Raw genomic sequence first — 17,448 nt, forward strand, 5'->3', positions numbered from 1 at the left:
GGGCACAGCACGGCATTACAAGGCAGAGCGTATCAGGGCACCGCAGAGCATAGCAGGATGTAGCGTGGCACCGCAGGGCGTAGCAGGATGTATAGGGCACCACAGAGCTTAGAAGGATGTAACAGGGCATCGCAGGACGTGTAGCAGGGCCACAGCAACAGCTGCAAACAGGATCTTGGAGCCTCCCTGATCCAAGGAAACATGCTGGGGGAAAAGAACACAAGGACTCCGGGGAATGATTCTCAAGAGTTAGGTTAGTAACAGGCATTTCTGGGACATGGATGCACACAAAGGGAAAAAAAAAGGAGAGAGGAGCTCAGTGTGTCAAAGGAAGTCCTCCGGCAATCTCGGACTATTACAGCATAACTAAGAGAGACAGGGTAAAAAGAGGTGGCTTGTTGTGTTGTACTCTCCTGCCTCTCTCTAGTTTTATTATATTATTGATTATATGGTAGATGAATCTGACGACTATAAAGATAAGCAGAGAAGAGAAGGGATGCCAAATCTGCGGCTATACACCCTCTCCCACAGGTATAGGTGGACGCTGCGACTCATCACTCCCTAACTATAAGCATTATCAAAGAGAAGAGTTTTAAGTTAACTGTTAAATGTGGTGATGGTGTCTACCCCCCCGAACCCTATGGAAGCTGATTCCATAGTAAAGGAGCCTGATAGCTGAAGGCTCTTGCTCCCATTCTTCTTTTAGAGACTCTAGGAACCACAAGTAACTCTCCAAAAATAACTCTTAGATTTTGGACATTAGTGCTGAAGGTCAGGGAAGAGTCTTGTGTGATGTGTCGGTCAACTCAGCAGAGAGTTCCTTCTTCATTACTGATGGTTTGGTCTGCCCCCCTATGCTTAAGCATAGCCCCTTTCATAACTGGTGACCCGTTTAAGGAAGTCTGTGAGGTATTAATGAACAGAGACTTCCTTTTTTATTGGTAAAAGTTTGCCCCAATGCTTTGGCCACGCCCCCTTTCACAGCATAAATGTATGACATAAGGCTCGTCGAGATGAGCCAGGTCTGCGCAGAATGATCACGGCGATCGGCGCCCGTTGCATGGGTTAGATTGTTGTCCGACTTGATCCCGACTTGCTCTGACGTCATGCACATGGGCAACGGAAATCTCACGAGAGCAAGGCGGCCGCTTCTGAGACGCAGGCGGCGCAGTTGCTTTTCACCGACTGCAAGAGCCAGGCGGACCCAGGCGGACCCAGAGCATGCGGGAAAGCCGGCTTCTCAGCTGATTTAACAACTGATTGGTTTACAACATGATGACGTTTTATAAACTTTTATTGTTTTTGAACGGAGCGATTTTAATTGCTATTTGTCTGATTTAAGACTTATTCTGTCCAGAACACATGTTGTGTGGCTGATAGTTAAGTTAGAAGTCAAAGAGAATAAATCCGTTAGTCACGGATCATCTCCAGTCTGTTGTTCATGAAATCAGCAACAGGTCGCATGTAGAGCACTTTGCCAGCTACTCTGTCATAACTAAAACAACTGGAGACTGTGTACCAGCTGGTATGAGGGTCTGATTATATTTTATTAAATCGGAATCGCACCACAGTGTTTTCATCACTTCCTGTCCAGCCTGAAGGCGGCTGGAATCGGCTGGAAACTGTCCGACTTTACCGCAGCTTTTTGTCACCGCCCCCCGCTGCTACCGCCTGCTCTCGTCCACTTTACAGGCGAGGCGCAGTTCATCTCGAACGAGCCTATAGTCTTGTGTGAGGTATAATTGAACTCAGCAGGAAGTTCCCTTTTCAGTGGTGATGATTTGCAGTGTTTGAGTCCCCCAAATGTAGGGTCACAAGGAGCGGCATCCGCCAGTAACCCCGAGGCGCGCAGCCCTGGCTCCTCTTATTTTTAGTCTTATTTTTTAAGCATAAACTATAATCAAAGTCATACTTTCTCAATAATCAAGTGCAAACAGAGACTTTACCATTTTTTTCCTTAAAGCATGGTACACTGCTCAGCCTAAGTTACGGTCAATTTTCACAGTGATTACGTTTTAAAGAACACGTAACAGATGATTTTGTGGTGAAAGATTCTATTTTCTCCTCCTCTGCATTTCATTCATCGAAATAGGTGGGGCAGTTTACACGTCATATTCAAGTAACAGCTAAGTTGTCACATACTCAAGTTCAGCTGTACACCACCAGAACTAATGTTTTGTAGCTACAGGACTTTGTCATTGTACAGTAGAGAGAGAGAAATAAAGCTTACTTTATGATTGTTTCATAGTGATTACGTTCTGAAGCACAAATAAACTACCTTCACATCACACTCAACAAATGATTTATTGGAGACAGTTGCTCTTTTCCATTTCATTCATTGCAGCAGTAAACAAGGAAGTAGGGCTACTCTAGTAAAGATGTATGACAATTTTGAGGATGAGGGAGGAACATTTCTCTTTATTTTATTTAATTAAATGTAAAGTTAGGCTTTGCTGTTGGCTTCCCGACTTATTTTTAAAAAGACAGAGAAAAAAAAGATTTGCGCAAGCCAGCAGCCACACTGAACTGCAGGCTGCAGACCTGTGTCTCGAACATGAGAGGAAAGCAAGAAACAAAAAATATTGTCATATGTTTACGTTCCAAACCTGGGTTTTTTTCAGGCAACTTTTTTCCATTTGCAACTCCACCGGGCACTCACTGTCAGAGGACTACGCTCTTTCGGCTTTTTATACTGAATTGAATGAATTGAACTGCTCCACTTTGCTGCTACTGAGATGCCTGTGATTACCTAGCATAACAAAAAATCTAAAATTGAATCTTTTCAAAATGTGTATCAACCTGTGACGACAGCTCTATTTAACGTCCGGGAAGCAACTCAGGGTTTAGTATCTTGCTCAACAACACTTTGACACGTGACCGGAGGATATGATCAAACTGCCAATCATGTTGTTGAGGAGCGATTCACTTTACTTCCAAGACAAAGCCAAAAGGGGAATATGATAAACACGTTGCATTTCCTGTAACTTCACAATTTACACCTCCCACTGGTTGCCAGTTGAAAGCTTTTAATGTGAGGCAACAGCAGGAGAAAACGTTTATATCAGCATTTTATATACCGCATTTACTACACATTTCTGAGACATCTGAAAGCAATCAGTAAACAAAAAGCTTATATCTGAAAGTGCGAACAAGAACATAGTAGTTAAACTAAAATCAGTCACCAATGTGTAAATTACTTTGAGTAGTCGTTATTTTGTTGTAGACTAGAAGAACGCAATATAGTCAGTTTACGTAAAAACACAGTCCGTTTACGTAAAACAGAACTTTCTCTGTAATCCCCAGCACAAGCATAACACAGCCTATGAAGGCGGGACCATCATGGGTTGGTTATGTTTGGCCTTACATCAGATCAGCTCCTTCCTCCTGTGAGGAATTAATGAAAACACATGTGATCCTGGCTTTGCTTGGCATGGGAAGACCCTATAAGTTCAACTCTGTTGTGATATGGGCCCATGATCTTAGCGGTAGTTCTTCATTAGTCTTGTAATAGTTAGATAGTTCCTGTTTTTTAACCTGTCTGTGTTCCACTTTAGCTTTATTCATGTGTTATGTGTTACTTGTGTAAATATTTGTTGTGTGTATTTTTGTTGTGTATTTATTTGTAATTGTTTTTGTGTGTCTGGTTCTGGTGTGTTGTGTGTCCTGTGTTTTTGTATGTTACTAGTTGTATTTCAAGGCCCTGATGGATAGCCTGGACCCTGAAACCCTGTATGTGTCTCCAGAGCAGACTGGACAGCCCACGCTCCCCCTTCCTTCTTCCGAAGTCTCCAACTTGGCACTCGGGGGGTAAGAAGCTTTAATAGCAGTTTGGGGGACAACCGGGGTTTATAGATTATCTGTCAATACCATGCAGCCATATTTCTGTCTCACACAGTCAATTAATCTATCGTAGTTACTACCTGTTGTTAGCATAGCTCCATGGTTTCAAAACATGTCACGATGACCTAGACTCTAGATACAACTCATCAACTATATTAGAAATGTAAGGTAATGTAGTGATTGCTTGAAAACCACAATAACTAAACATCCTCTAAGCCTGGCTTACTAAGTACAATAGTTTGTAATATATCTGGGAATTCTCGGGTATAGGACACACATAGCACAAGCTTGTAGTTGTATTACACAATTTGCCTAAAGAGTTAACACGTTTCATCAGAGTCATAGCTCTGTTAGATCAGCAGAACATACTTTTACCCGTGATCTTTCCAACATTAGGTTTAATATTTACACCAATAATTCCCAGCCAGGGGTACTTGTACTTCTGCTATTGCCAGGGGGTACTTGTAAAGATTGTAGAGCAGCTCAATTTGTTAAAAAAAATGATTTGATTAAAAAATATATCAGCCGGAACAGAAGTTTAAACAGGTAGCTAAAAGTAATAAATAAATGGTAGAAATAGGTAGCAAAGTATTGAATAAGCAACTGAAACATTTATCTTCACTCCAAGTAGTAATAGAACTAAACCAACCCAAATATTGACAGTTCCATTGTATAACGAAAATGTTATACAATTTTTGCTTGTGTTTTACATTTTAAACACATATGTTAGTTTGTCTGACAAAGCTGTGGTGAAATCTCAGACAAAAACATTGTGAATCAATGATTTAGACATTCTTCCTTGTGAATCCTTAACTTCAGAAGTTGTCACCTAATCTGTTGGGCAGTGCAAGATAAAGATAAATGTTACAAAGGTATTTATCTTTTCTATTTTTGAACCTCATGGTGCCATATTTAAGTGTTATTCTTTGAATAGCTTGTGTGACTTGAAGTAGACAGAAATTACCAGTTGAAGTCCTTGAAAGTGTCCAGATTTGTGTATATATACTTACTTTATGGACACCTTTTCTAGAACTCCTCCCATTGCTTGCACAACCTTTAACTCTTTGCTATTTTTCTTAATTATGCAGTTTGGCGTATTTTCTTTTTTATATTAATAGTTTCTTTTGAGCTTAGGTTGCTTTTAAACCTGTTTAATTCATTTGGTCCAGGCCATGGTTAAAAATTATATATTAGGTGTGTTTTAGTTCTGGTCCGTTTCATGTTTACACTGACAAACCAAGAGGAGTAAACAAAGTTATACAGTCTTACACTGATTGGACAGTTTCAGTGACTGTCATCCTGCATCATCAGGAAGTCAAATTCTGGTGACTGCTGCTGTCAGTCAGTTATGCAGTTTTGCAGCACTTTTAATTTAAATGTATATTTTGCTCTCTGGTGTTACAAATAGCTCACAAATAGATAAATAATTATAAACATTATTAGTATTATAAGACTACTGATCAACCACATATTATTAGTGATGATGAAATGGTAATGTCTAGGGCTGCAGCATACCAATTCTTTTAGTAATCAAGTATTCTACCGATTATTTTATCGAGTAATCGGATAAGAAATAATTAGTAAGAAAATAACTAGTAAACAGAAATAGTAAATACATTTATTATTGCTTTTACTACTGTCTTTTTTATATATACAAAAGACAGGTTTCCTTTAGAAAATAGAGACCCTTTAATAAAAGGTGGCCCAAATGTTAATATTTTTCACCCCCTTCCCCTTCTTACCTCTGGCTCTTTTCACTGAATATGCAAACGGGCTGTTCACTAAGCCGAGGGTAAATGTGATGGTTTAAAGCTTACAGGAGGTCCATTCAACTACATTGTTCAGGGGGCCACATTTTCAGAAGCCTAATACTGAGTGAGGAGAAAGAATAAAGAATGCAGACAGCACCGGCATGGTCCGGTGACGTCCTTCACGTGCATATTAAGTAGCCATGCTGGTGGGAGGGGCTGGTTTGTCTCCGGAAGTAGCTAAGTTTTCAAAGACTAGCAGCAAACTAATAAACAGACTACAAACTGACAGCTTTTGTTTTACATTGTTTGTAAAACATCACTATTTGCAGAGTTGCATGCTGTAGTGAAACAGCGCAGTGGACAAGAGCAGCAGACAATTATGTTACCTTGTGCCGTGGAGGAGTACATTGAATGTTTTCTACTGAGATGATGTAGTAGCATGTTTGCAGCTTAAATTGATCCCCAACTTTCTGTCATTTTCTCTCGCCTGATCTGCCAAACTCAGTAGGATACAAACACGGCAGACCACAGTTTTACCTACTACAGCTACTGTATGATGACATGTCACATGATTACATAAATAATGGGCACAGGACATCTTTAGTGGTGGCTCTACCATTTTTGTTTTGTGTTATGCAAACATGCACAAAAAGGGATTCGTTTTTTTTTCTCCTCCCGTTATGCAAAAAAAAACATAACACAAGTAACACTGTCATTTTTTGAGTAGTAAATGTAATGTGATTAAGGAAGTTATCAGAAAAATGTAATCCGATCACAGTTACCTATCACTATTTTTTGCTTACTCCCTTAATGCTAATTTAACAGAAAACTATAGGGTAAAAACAGCACTGCATCACTGCTTACACACATCTGTTTGAACCCTATATCCTCTGATCTAGCTTATCTAAAAACACACTGAATCTGTCAGCATATTGAGATGTTGTTCACTGCCTTCAACTGACTTTAGCCGTTTCAATAACACTCAATTGTCCTGCAGTTACAGACGTGAACTAACCACAGACAGTTACCTTGTTCATGGGACTCACTAGCTCAAGTGTGCAAGTATTCACACTTTTTCAACACAGGACAAGTTTGCAAAAAAAGTCATATCCAAGTTCCATCACATAATGTGTGCTAAAATGGTAATGTAAAGCTGGTTAAGCTGTGGTTAGCACACCAGGTCTATCCATAAATTGTTGGATTCAGGGTAAATGTAGTTATTTGCTTTACAGCTATCCAGAAATCCTAATTTTTTTAAAAAGATTTAGTACAACACCTCTAGAAAGATTTTTTGGTTATATCATAATCTTGTGTGTGTTACTAGACTCAAACTCAAAAGGACCAGTCTCTTTAACAAAAAGAAAATTGATATACTAAAACTGAAATCAAAAACATTGTGCAGCAGTTGAGGGTTATGTTGGTAGTTGCTGGTAGTTTGCCAACAACTACCTGAAGGCAGGTTGGCAGATGCTGTAGTCCAAGTGTTATCCCTGGAGTTTATCTCATTTCATAGGTGTGTGTGCACTGTGGGATGAACAAAGACCAAAGCCAGTGTCATTTGTTCAATGCTCCCTTTGGTTTTTACACACATTAATCACACACAAACCAGTGCAGCCTGTTGGACAACAGGGTAAACACAGCCCCCCTCAGGCCGGAACCTAATTGTTACCCCCCTGGTGTGGCTAGTCCAGGGATTAGCTACTGGCTGGAGAGTGCTATTCACTCTCTCTTTCATTCCCTCTGCCCACTGGGCCTTATCACCATCAATCTGACACCATGTTTATCTGACGCTGCAGCCAGATCTGCTGGCCTAGGAGAAATGTTCACAAAGGCCATGGATCATCAGCACTTTGATTGTGGGACCCCAAATGACCATTACTTTCTCTGGCCCCAGTGATCCCAACAGCTCTCCATGATCTCCATGCTGTGGTTACTCCCAGTCCCAGAACCTGGAAAGCCAACCTGAAGGCCATTTGTCATTTGTGCTTCCATCTCAAACAAAGGCAGTTCCTCATTTAGATTTGTTTTTTGTATTTGTGTTTCAGTCGCGGTTTCTCCATGTGCATTGGTTTGTCGAGGCACACTGTTTTTCTGTTCCTTTTGCGCGCTGTCGCCGGCCTTATTTTACCCTTTGCCAGGGACTTACCAACAAGTGTACCATCTGGATTTTACCACCGGCCTCTGATCACTGTGTCAATTTAGCTTTATTGTCGTGTTCTGTTCAAAGAAGAAGAAAGAAAAACATTTCTCCATCATGGCCTCTTTTAAGTTGGATTTTCTCCCTGAAATGATGGTGGACCATTGCTCTTTGAATTCTAGTCCTGTGTAAGTAACTTGCTCTGGTCATCTTTGTAAGTATTATATGTTTTCTAAAGTTGTCCTGTGTCTCTGAGTGTCAACTTGAAAGGATGGGTCGGTTTTAAGGTCTTTGTTGTGATATTGTATATAATTATTAATAATCCTAAGTAGCTGTGTGTGTGTCTGTGTGTCTGTGTCTGTCAGGGTGATAATAGGCAATTTCTATCCACATAGCACTCCAGTGTAGGTGGTGTGGTACCTTCCTATATGTTTTCTGTAAGGTTGAGCATTGTTATCAACTGTTCTTCTTCTTAGAAGACCTGTCTCAGATTCTTGGCATATTGTCTGTTCAAGAAACATCAAAGTGACACAGAGTGCTGTTCTGAGTAGGCTGCTCAAATGATTAACTATTATTATTATTATTATACTTAACTATTAACAATGAATGCCTCTCCCACTTAAGTAATACTAACCACATTATCAGTATTTTTCTTTCCGAAAATAGTCTTTTGAGCAAATTTCCTCTCAAAGCAACAACTGTCATCCCTGAAGAATGTCACAGTGCATCAGTGTATACTGATTATATTGTCAGTATTGTGTATCCCCATACTGACTTGTCCACTGGTAGAACTGACTTTTAGGCCTTATGTTGCCTTGGTTTCACATCCCTAGACATGGAAAACTTAGCTAATGAGGTGAAACAGGGAGGAGGTTCATAAATTGACTGACAAAATCAGAAATAATATTGGTAGATATGAGGATTTTTTGAGGACAAATCAATTTACGTGTGTGTGTGTGTGTGTTATGTCACTGTTGCTTAAGTTTATACTCTTATATCATCAGTACATTTTGTAAGAAGAAAACACATTTTTAAATGCATGGATACATTTTTACAATTGATTGAGAACTCAATCCTGAAGTGCTATAGAGTAAAACAAGACTAAAAAACAGAAACCCAAAAAAAAGAGATTTGCAAGAATGCATGCTTAAAAATAGGTTTTAGGCCCTTCTTGTTTGTGGTGGAATTAGCTCTTTCAGGTAGGGAGGGCCATTTCCGTGGATGCACTGGATGGGTGAGTAAGAACATTTTGTCCTTGGTCCTGTATGAGACAGGAAGCCAGTGGAGTGAGTGGAGGATGAGTGTGATATGGTTGTATTTTTGTATCTTCATTAGGATCCTAGCAGCGCTGTTTTGGATGTATTGTATGTTTTTGAGTCCAGATGAGGAGAGCTTTGCAGTTGTCCAGCCTTGAGAAAACAAAGGCGTGGATGTGGAAGTTTTTCACCATGTGACAATGTTCCTGAGGTGGGGATACCACTGTGGAGTTAAAATTAAAAGATTGTTTGAGGAAAAAAAAATACATTTGGAACATTCTGGTGTTTTCAGGGCTAAAGAACTGGATCCAAAAGTCCCCATTAACAGATGGACCATCTCAATCAGAAATCTCAATAATTCCCAATCTTGCAGAGACGGAGAGCATAGGGATATGTTAGTAGATAACGTAGGCACAGGCTAATTACTGCAAACTAACATGATAGTTAACATTAGTAATTAAACTAAAACAGCTAAAGTTGAAACTGCCTGTGAGCTTCTCCTGTACTGTATGATAATTTGTCTTATTATGCGACAGAAAGTTGCGTGTTTATGACACAATCGTTATCCTATTTTTATAAAAACGTCTTCTATGGAACCATAAATTGAGATACAAGGCAATGGATTCTTTTTTTACATTGTCATGTTTCTTTAGAAATAAACAATGGACAAATAGTCTTTAAATGTTTCAGATGTAAAGTTATTCACTGTCAAAGTGTTGCAAAAATGAATGGCAGTCAATGGAATGCTAACAATAATAAGTAGTTTGTTTATGTTCTTTTTCTGTTATAACTGACTGCCAAACTGCATAATAAAAGAAAGTTCTGTGGCGTACATTGTTTGAGAGTTTAACCGGAGGCAGACTGACAACAAAGATAGAAATCATGTCACATCCATACAGGGATAGTAGTATACAGCTGTTAAAACATAATAAAATATATGACACACTGGCATCGGCTCGGTACTCGTTATTGGCTGATACGCAAGTTTGGGTATTAGATATGGTATCGGGAATAAATAAACCGTATCGGACCATCTCTAGTCTGTGGGATTGCTGCTTGTAGCTTTCTCTAGAACTAATATATGCAACCCTACTACATAGCCTAGAATTACTTGACGGAACAGTGCAGATTAAGATTTTACCCACAAAAGATCACAATTAACTTGTGGAGTAATCACAGACATTTGCCTCATGGTGGTGCGGCATCCGTTACCCAATATCCGTTACCCAATCCGGCTCGTTATGAAAGCCAATCAGAAAAATCTGTGTTAATCAACCCTGAGTACAGACCGGACTGAGTACAGAGATGGACTCACATTGGACTCACAAAGACAGAGTCAGACAGAGAGAGCTAGAGTGTTATGTCTCTGTTGCTTAAATTTATATTGGTAGATCATCAGTACATTTTGTAACAAGAAAATGGTTAGGGTTCAGTTCTGACCCAGAACGCAGAGAAACCCACATGTGACTAGAAATTAGGTTTTAAAGGAGTCTTTACTGAACAGATTGTACTCATAAAATATACAGTGACGGTAGAGTCAGGGCAGGGTAGCTGCAGGGCTGGTCTTTGACTCAAGGCGGGTCAACAGTGGAGAATCCAGGCAGGACTGGGTTACGAGGCGAGCAGGCGGAAATGAGTACACTCTAGCACATACAGAGGAATCCCAGCGTGGACGACAAGACTGGGTGGTGTGAGCTGGAAGCACAGCAGGTACAGCGTAAAAGGGCTCTGCTGACTGGATGAACAGCTGACCCATAACAAAAATACATTTTAAATGCATGGATACATTTTATTCGTAGGGGACTTTTTCATTGACAAATCAATCCTGAAGTGCTATAGAGTAAAACAAGATTAAGAAACAGAAGCCTGTACAGGAAGCCGGTGGAGTTACAGAAGTGTGTGCGTGCGCATTGCCTAAGTTAACTATATAACTCATATAGTTAACAAATTTAACACTTCAGCAGAGGTGTTAATTTCCAAGCAGGCTTAGCTTTACTGTTAACGTTAAAATATGGATATGATTTGCTGTGTGTGACATTTTGCCTTTAGTAATGTTATTAGTGTAACAAGTTAGCAGCACACTTAAACAACCAGACCCAGGGTGAGTTTGAGTGAGATGGAGAAAGACCGCTCTCACAGTCAGGCTCTGAGATGACATTGTATTTTGCCTTCTGCTTAGAAGTTGGGAATTTACAGTTTACAGCAACTTAGTACAATATAGTGGCTTTTGTTATGTCTGATGTTTGCAAAAATGTATTTTTTATAGTTTTCTCTTAGCAAAATTCTCTGATTGAATTTAAGCTGGGCTTTTATTGTGACGAGTAGACACAGAAGAGCCAGCGTTATGGCAGTACTTTTATTTCTCAGATCTTTTTTTCTCAACTTTTATTATTTATTATTTTAAATCTGTTTATTGATCCCCAATGGGCAAATTACAATTTACACTCTGTGTCCACACTTTTTGTTAGTTGTGTTAACACAGTTAAGAAAGACACACACACACACACACACACACACACACACACACACACACACACACACACACACACACACACACACACACACACACACACACACACACACACACACACACACACACACACACACACACAGGATCTGTACATGTACTAATGGAGAGATGTCAGAGTGAGTAGGCTGCCAGCCAAACCAGTGCCCTGAGCGGTTGGGGGGGTACGGTGCCTTGCACAAGAGCACTTGGCAGTGCCCAGGAGGTGAAGTGGCATCTCTCCAGCCACCAATCCACACTCCGTACTTTTTGGTCCATACGGGGACTTGAACTAGTGACCCTCCGGTTCCCAACCCAACTCCCTATGGACTGAGCTACTGCCACCCTTAAACACCCCTGGTTCCATCCATCCATCCATCTTCATCCGCTTTATCCGGTATCGGGTCGCGGGGGCAGCAGCTCCAGCTGGGGACCCCAAACTTCCCTTTCCCGAGCCACATCAACCAGCTCCGACTGGGGGATCCCGAGGCGTTCCCAGGCCAGGTTGGAGATATAATCTCTCCACCTAGTCCTGGGTCTTCCCCGAGGCCTCCTCCCAGCTGGACGTGCCTGGAACACCTCCCTAGGGAGGCGCCCAGGAGGCATCCTTACCAGATGCCCGAACCACCTCAACTGGCTCCTTTCAACGTGAAGGAGCAGCAGCTCTACTCCGAGCTCCTCTCGGATGATTGAGCTTCTCACCCTATCTCTAAGGGAGACGCCAGCCACCCTCCTGAGGAAACCCATTTCGGCCGCTTGTACCCTGGTGTACACCCCCGGTTGTTTAGTTTTATTCACAGTTTATCAATATCCAATATGCAACACTGTCTAAACTGCTGTCGATTATAGTGGGTAGCCTAAACATAAACACAGGGGTTCTGTAGTTGCTTTACAACAATCTTAGGCTGGTTGTACAAAATATAACCACTGGATCTGCCGTGCGTTATTGTGGCTTGGCAGTGACATCACTCCAGTTATGCAGATTGCAGATGGAACAGATCCTTGCTGCCTTCAAATGGCTGTAAAGAGTCACATGTAAAGGAAAAGCCTTCTGTATTGTACTAAAGCGCCCCAGAAAATGTGTTGTCCAATATAAAACCTAAGTCGGTGTACTTAATCCTTTAACCATATATACACAAAGTATGTGCAATGTCAGTGTAATTTTTAAATCTATAATACAAGACTTTTAGTCATACAAATAGAAAACACAAATTAAAGCAGCCCTGAATCAATTTTGGGATTGTCCAATTCTAATTGAATGCTACGTGATTCGTTATTCTCTCTAGAACGATTTGAAGCTCCATTCTGATAAGTTAATAATCAATTATATAAAATATATATATATATATATATAAATGTGTGTGTGTGTGTTGATTTTTATTTAAAAGTTATTGTCTCCAGACTGTACAAAATCACGAAACAGAGTGACTGAAAGAGGATGGGATAATGGACAACAACTTATAGTTTAGGCAAGAGTGCAGGAAAAAATGACCAAAAGGAAAAAAAGAAGAAGTTTTGTATATATATATATATATATATATATATATATATATATATATATATATATACACATGATCTAATAAGACATACATAAAATAATTAGGCAAAACACAAAAGGCTGTTCATCTACTTTATCACATTACATCTGACCACCTCATGTTTCATGTTCTAAAAAGCCAATTCTCCCCCTTTAAACATGACTAAGCCTCTGACATGGAAGATTACTGTGGGAGAAGTTGACTTTCACATGTTTAAGGCTTAAGCATGGTATGAATACAAAATAAAAACATTTCATTAAAAGTTGTGTGTGATAAAAACTATATATGTCAAAATCTAACAAACTCAGATTTATGTGTGCATTTTCTTTTTTAAATCCCCCATGGAAATGTACATGAAAAATTGTTTCATTGAGATGCATCTCAAGAAACAAATCAGAATCGAATTGTTGGCCTCTGATTGGTTGTACTTTATCAACAACAGTATATTAAAGTTGCTTGAATTCATATCTTGTAGTTTTCAAGATTCAGTTGAAGTAATAAAGTCAGATGTGTTGTCAATTTCAGTGTAAGCACTGAACGCCATATTTCTCTTGCACATTCGTTCACTGAAAAATCAAGACTTGACAAATTTACCCAGCATACTGTTGTTGAATTGTTGCAGTTAGTTTTTTTGAAGTGTGAAAAAAAAGAGTCAAAATTCTGAGAATAAACTCAGAATTCTGACTTTATTCTTGAAATTTTGATCCTCTCTCTCTCTCTCTCTATATATATATATACATATATTATACAGTCTCTAAAATTTCCTTCGGATTGAGTATATCTGTGCAAGCGCAAGTCTTAGGCAGTTGTGAAAAAATGCTGTAAACTATGAATGCTTTCAAAAATATTAATAGTTTATTTTTTATCAATTTAACAAAAGAAAAATCTAAATCACATCAATATTTGATGTTACTACCATTTGCCTTTAAACCAGCATCATTTCTTATAGGTAAAGTCAGGCAATTTGTAAAGTCAGGCAACGTTAAGGATCGTAAACACAGTGGTTGGCCAAGGTAACTTAGTACAGCAGATGAAAAACACATCAAGCTTATTTCCCTTTGAAATCAGAAGATGTTCAGCAGTGACATAAGCTTCCACACCTGCCTAAAACGGTTACACAGTACTGTATGTGTATATGTGCAAAAGTTTTAGGCAGGTATGAAAAAATGCTGTAAACTAAGAATGCTTTCAAAAATGGAAGTGTCAGTAGTTTATTTTTATCAATTAACAATGCAGTGAATGAACAGAAGAGGAATCTAAATCAAACTAATATTTGGTGTGACCACCCTTTGCCTTCAAGACAACATCAGTTCTTCCAGGTAAACTTGCACACAGTTTTTGAAGGACTTGGCTTGTAGGTTGTTCCAAACACCTTGGAGAACTAACCACAGATCTTCTGTGGATGTAGGCTTCCTCAAGTCCTTCTGTCTCTTCATGTAATCCCAGACGCACTACATGATGTTGAGATCAGGGCTCTGTGGGGGCCATGCCATCCCTTCCAGGACTTCTTGTTCTTCTTTACACTGAAGACAGTTCCTAATGACCTTGGCTGTATGTTTGGGGTCATTGTCCTGCTGGAGAATAAATTTGGGGCCAATCATACGCCTCCCTGATTGTAGTGCATGATGGGTAAGTATCTGCCTGTATTTGTCAGCATTGAGAACACCATTAATCCTGACCAAATCTCAAACTCCATTTGGAGAAATGCAGCCCAAAACTTGCAAGGAACCTCCACCTGCAGACACTCATTATTGTAGGGTAGTAACACCAAATATTGATGTGATTTAGATTTTTCTTTTGTTCGATCACTTCGCATTTTGTAAATTGATAAAAATAAACAATAATTATTTATATTTTTTAAAGCATTCTTAATTTACAGCATTTTTCACACCTGCCTAAGACTTTTGAACAGTACCAATATATATATATATATATATTGGTATGTGTGTGTGTTAAAAGTTTTTGGAAATAAAGATGTTTTTTTAAGGCTTCATCTAATGTTCTGGTATTTGCCTTTGTAGTGGGAAGAAGATGAATGGTTCTCTGGACCACCCTGATCAACCAGATGTTGATGCCATTAAGATGTTCGTAGGACAGATTCCACGGTCCTGGTCTGAAGAGCAGCTTCGTGAGCTGTTTGAACCTTATGGAGCAGTCTATGAGATAAATGTTCTCCGAGACCGCAGCCAGAATCCCCCACAGAGCAAAGGTCAGCCAGTAGTATGTAACATAATATTGTGTGTGCACACACAAGTATTTCCTTTAAATCTGTACTACTAACTACAGATTTAAATGAAAATGTAACCTGTACATTTGCATTGCAGTACATAATTGTGGTTGAAGTTTCTCTTTATTAAAAAAATTATTTGGTAGCGACAAAGAAACTAGGTGGACTTGGCTAACATGACATTATCAGTGTGTCAAAAACTTGCAATGGAAGACAACTTCCCAAACTTTTCTTGCCTTTTCACAAAGAATCCCTGGATTCAACTCAGAAAATGTTTTGGCTGATGTGTTTATGTTCAGTTGTTCTTTGAGGAAAGAGAAAAATATTAAATATATACTCTCTTTTTTAAATTAAAACGTATTGATGTTAATGAGGACCTCATAGTTAACCTAGTGGTATTGCCAAACTGTTGGCCCGGTATACCCTCCACATAGCAGATGTATGAGCTTTACAGACCACATCTAGTGGTCATCCACTGAGTCAGGTGTGTGACACAGATGTCTTTTTCATTCCCCGGCAGGCTGCTGTTTTATAACGTACTATACTCGCAAATCAGCCTTGGAAGCACAGAATGCATTGCACAACATGAAGATTCTGCCAGGGGTAGGTGGTACCCTCTTTAATCTGTCCTTTCAATGCATGCTGGTTGATATAAATCTATGAGCGCTGTTTTAACCTGGTATTAAAACCACATTCTCCACACATTCCTTGTCTGGAGCTGCATTATCTGGCATATGCAATGTTAATTTTGTTTTTCACAAATTTGCAAAATGTGCAAAACCCACTTTTTGTTTTGTCCATGGTTTTTTGACAAAGATATTGAAACATTCTCTGAAACCTTGTCAATACTCACCATGCACATTGTTAATTTTGTTATCTCACCAAAATAAGCTCTACATTGCTTGAGATGAAATAGGCGCATCCAGAATGAGCTCTAATTCAGCATGTCAAATTTGATGCAAATCGGCCAAACGGTGGCTATTTTTCAATTGTGTAATGATAGAGAATTTCTTCTGGTTTAGAAATCCTCCAAATAACAAATAAAAATCTAAAGGGGGTTTCATGCTGCTCTTTGGCAGAGTATCTGCGTTTTACAAATATGTGTTTCTTCAAAGCCACTTGTCATGTGTACTGAGGCTCAGGGACGGTGAGGTTGATTATCCTCCGCAATTAGGCTAATTGACACATGTCAAGATGATCTTTGTTCTCATTATGGTTATGGTTAACAGTGGTTAGAGGAGTTGCTCTTTATCTACTTGGTTACTGGCCTAACTCTTGCTTGGTAAATATGTTGGTCCCATACTGAGTGGTTAAGCATTTGAACAGGAGAAGTTTTTCTACCACACTAGATACACTAGATAATTTAATTGCTCTTTTAATTTCATTTCACCTTCAAAGAGGTTTAAAGAATAGAAGAAAGAATAGTAGGCTATTAAGTTGACATTCTCTTTTTGACCAAAACTATAAAGCCCTACTGATGGCCCAAGTCAGTTAGATTAGATTAGATTCAACTTTATTGTCATTACACAGGTACAGGTACAAGGCAACAAAATGCAGTTTGGGTCTAACCAGAAGTGCAATAGCAGTAAGTGCAGGATATACAATGGTTCCATAAGTACAGGACATGGATAAGTAGTGAATAAATATAGAAATGAATACTATTATAAACAGAATTTTTTACGGATAGATTTGTCCTATGAATATAATATATAGATAACTAGTATTGTGAGCAAGATTTACAGCTGGATATGTCCTGAATATAATATACAGGTGGATATTACCATAAATTGAATTTTTACAGATATGTACAATGAACACAATATATTAATGGTTTACAGAGTTTACAGGTGAATATGTACTAGAAGCAGCTTCTAGTACATAATATACAGGCGGCTATTATTATAGACAGAATTTTTACAAATAAAGTCTGGGCAGAAGCTATCCAAATTAAAGTGCAGTGGAAAGTAATTGCATATTACAGTTAACCCTCTGAGCCCGAGACACTCGCCCACGAGTAAAAAAGTACTTCTGATTCATAGTTTAATAACTTTTGAACCATACAAGCGATTTACTCACTTTCGGTTTCGTTTAAATCCAGCATTTACGGCGGTCTTTTCCCTATCTTCCTAGCCTCTACAGGGGTATTTCTATCTAGCCTGGAACTTCAGCCTCTTTGGGCTTTAAATCCATACT

General features: G+C 39.2%; 1 protein-coding gene and 1 long non-coding RNA gene across 15 annotated transcripts in view; one reads left to right on the top strand and one right to left on the bottom strand.

Moving 5' to 3' along the window:
• celf1 (cugbp, Elav-like family member 1) overlaps positions 1 to 17,448 on the top strand; it is an 80,239-nt gene that overhangs the window by 11,047 nt on the left and 51,744 nt on the right. For 8 of the 14 annotated variants that reach the window (XM_032536792.1, XM_032536795.1, XM_032536794.1 and 5 more), the window contains exons 2-4: positions 3,686 to 3,807; positions 15,050 to 15,237; positions 15,776 to 15,858. In XM_032536792.1, the coding sequence (XP_032392683.1) occupies positions 3,704 to 3,807; positions 15,050 to 15,237; positions 15,776 to 15,858 (375 nt within the window). In that variant the 5' untranslated portion in view covers positions 3,686 to 3,703. Of the gene's footprint in view, positions 1 to 3,685; positions 3,808 to 7,460; positions 7,917 to 15,049; positions 15,238 to 15,775; positions 15,859 to 17,448 lie in introns of those variants that run through there. The other 6 variants (XM_032536800.1, XM_032536807.1, XM_032536803.1 and 3 more) reach the window with 3 other exon arrangements.
• Positions 10,838 to 17,448, bottom strand: part of LOC116702546 (uncharacterized) — a 16,408-nt gene continuing 9,797 nt past the window's right edge. Inside the window, exon 3 of the long non-coding RNA XR_004335191.1 lies at positions 10,838 to 10,850. This is a non-coding gene — a long non-coding RNA (uncharacterized LOC116702546). The remainder of the gene's footprint in view (positions 10,851 to 17,448) is intronic.

This window comes from Etheostoma spectabile, chromosome 15 (assembly GCF_008692095.1).
Source record: "Etheostoma spectabile isolate EspeVRDwgs_2016 chromosome 15, UIUC_Espe_1.0, whole genome shotgun sequence".
Taxonomy (NCBI): domain Eukaryota; kingdom Metazoa; phylum Chordata; class Actinopteri; order Perciformes; family Percidae; genus Etheostoma; species Etheostoma spectabile.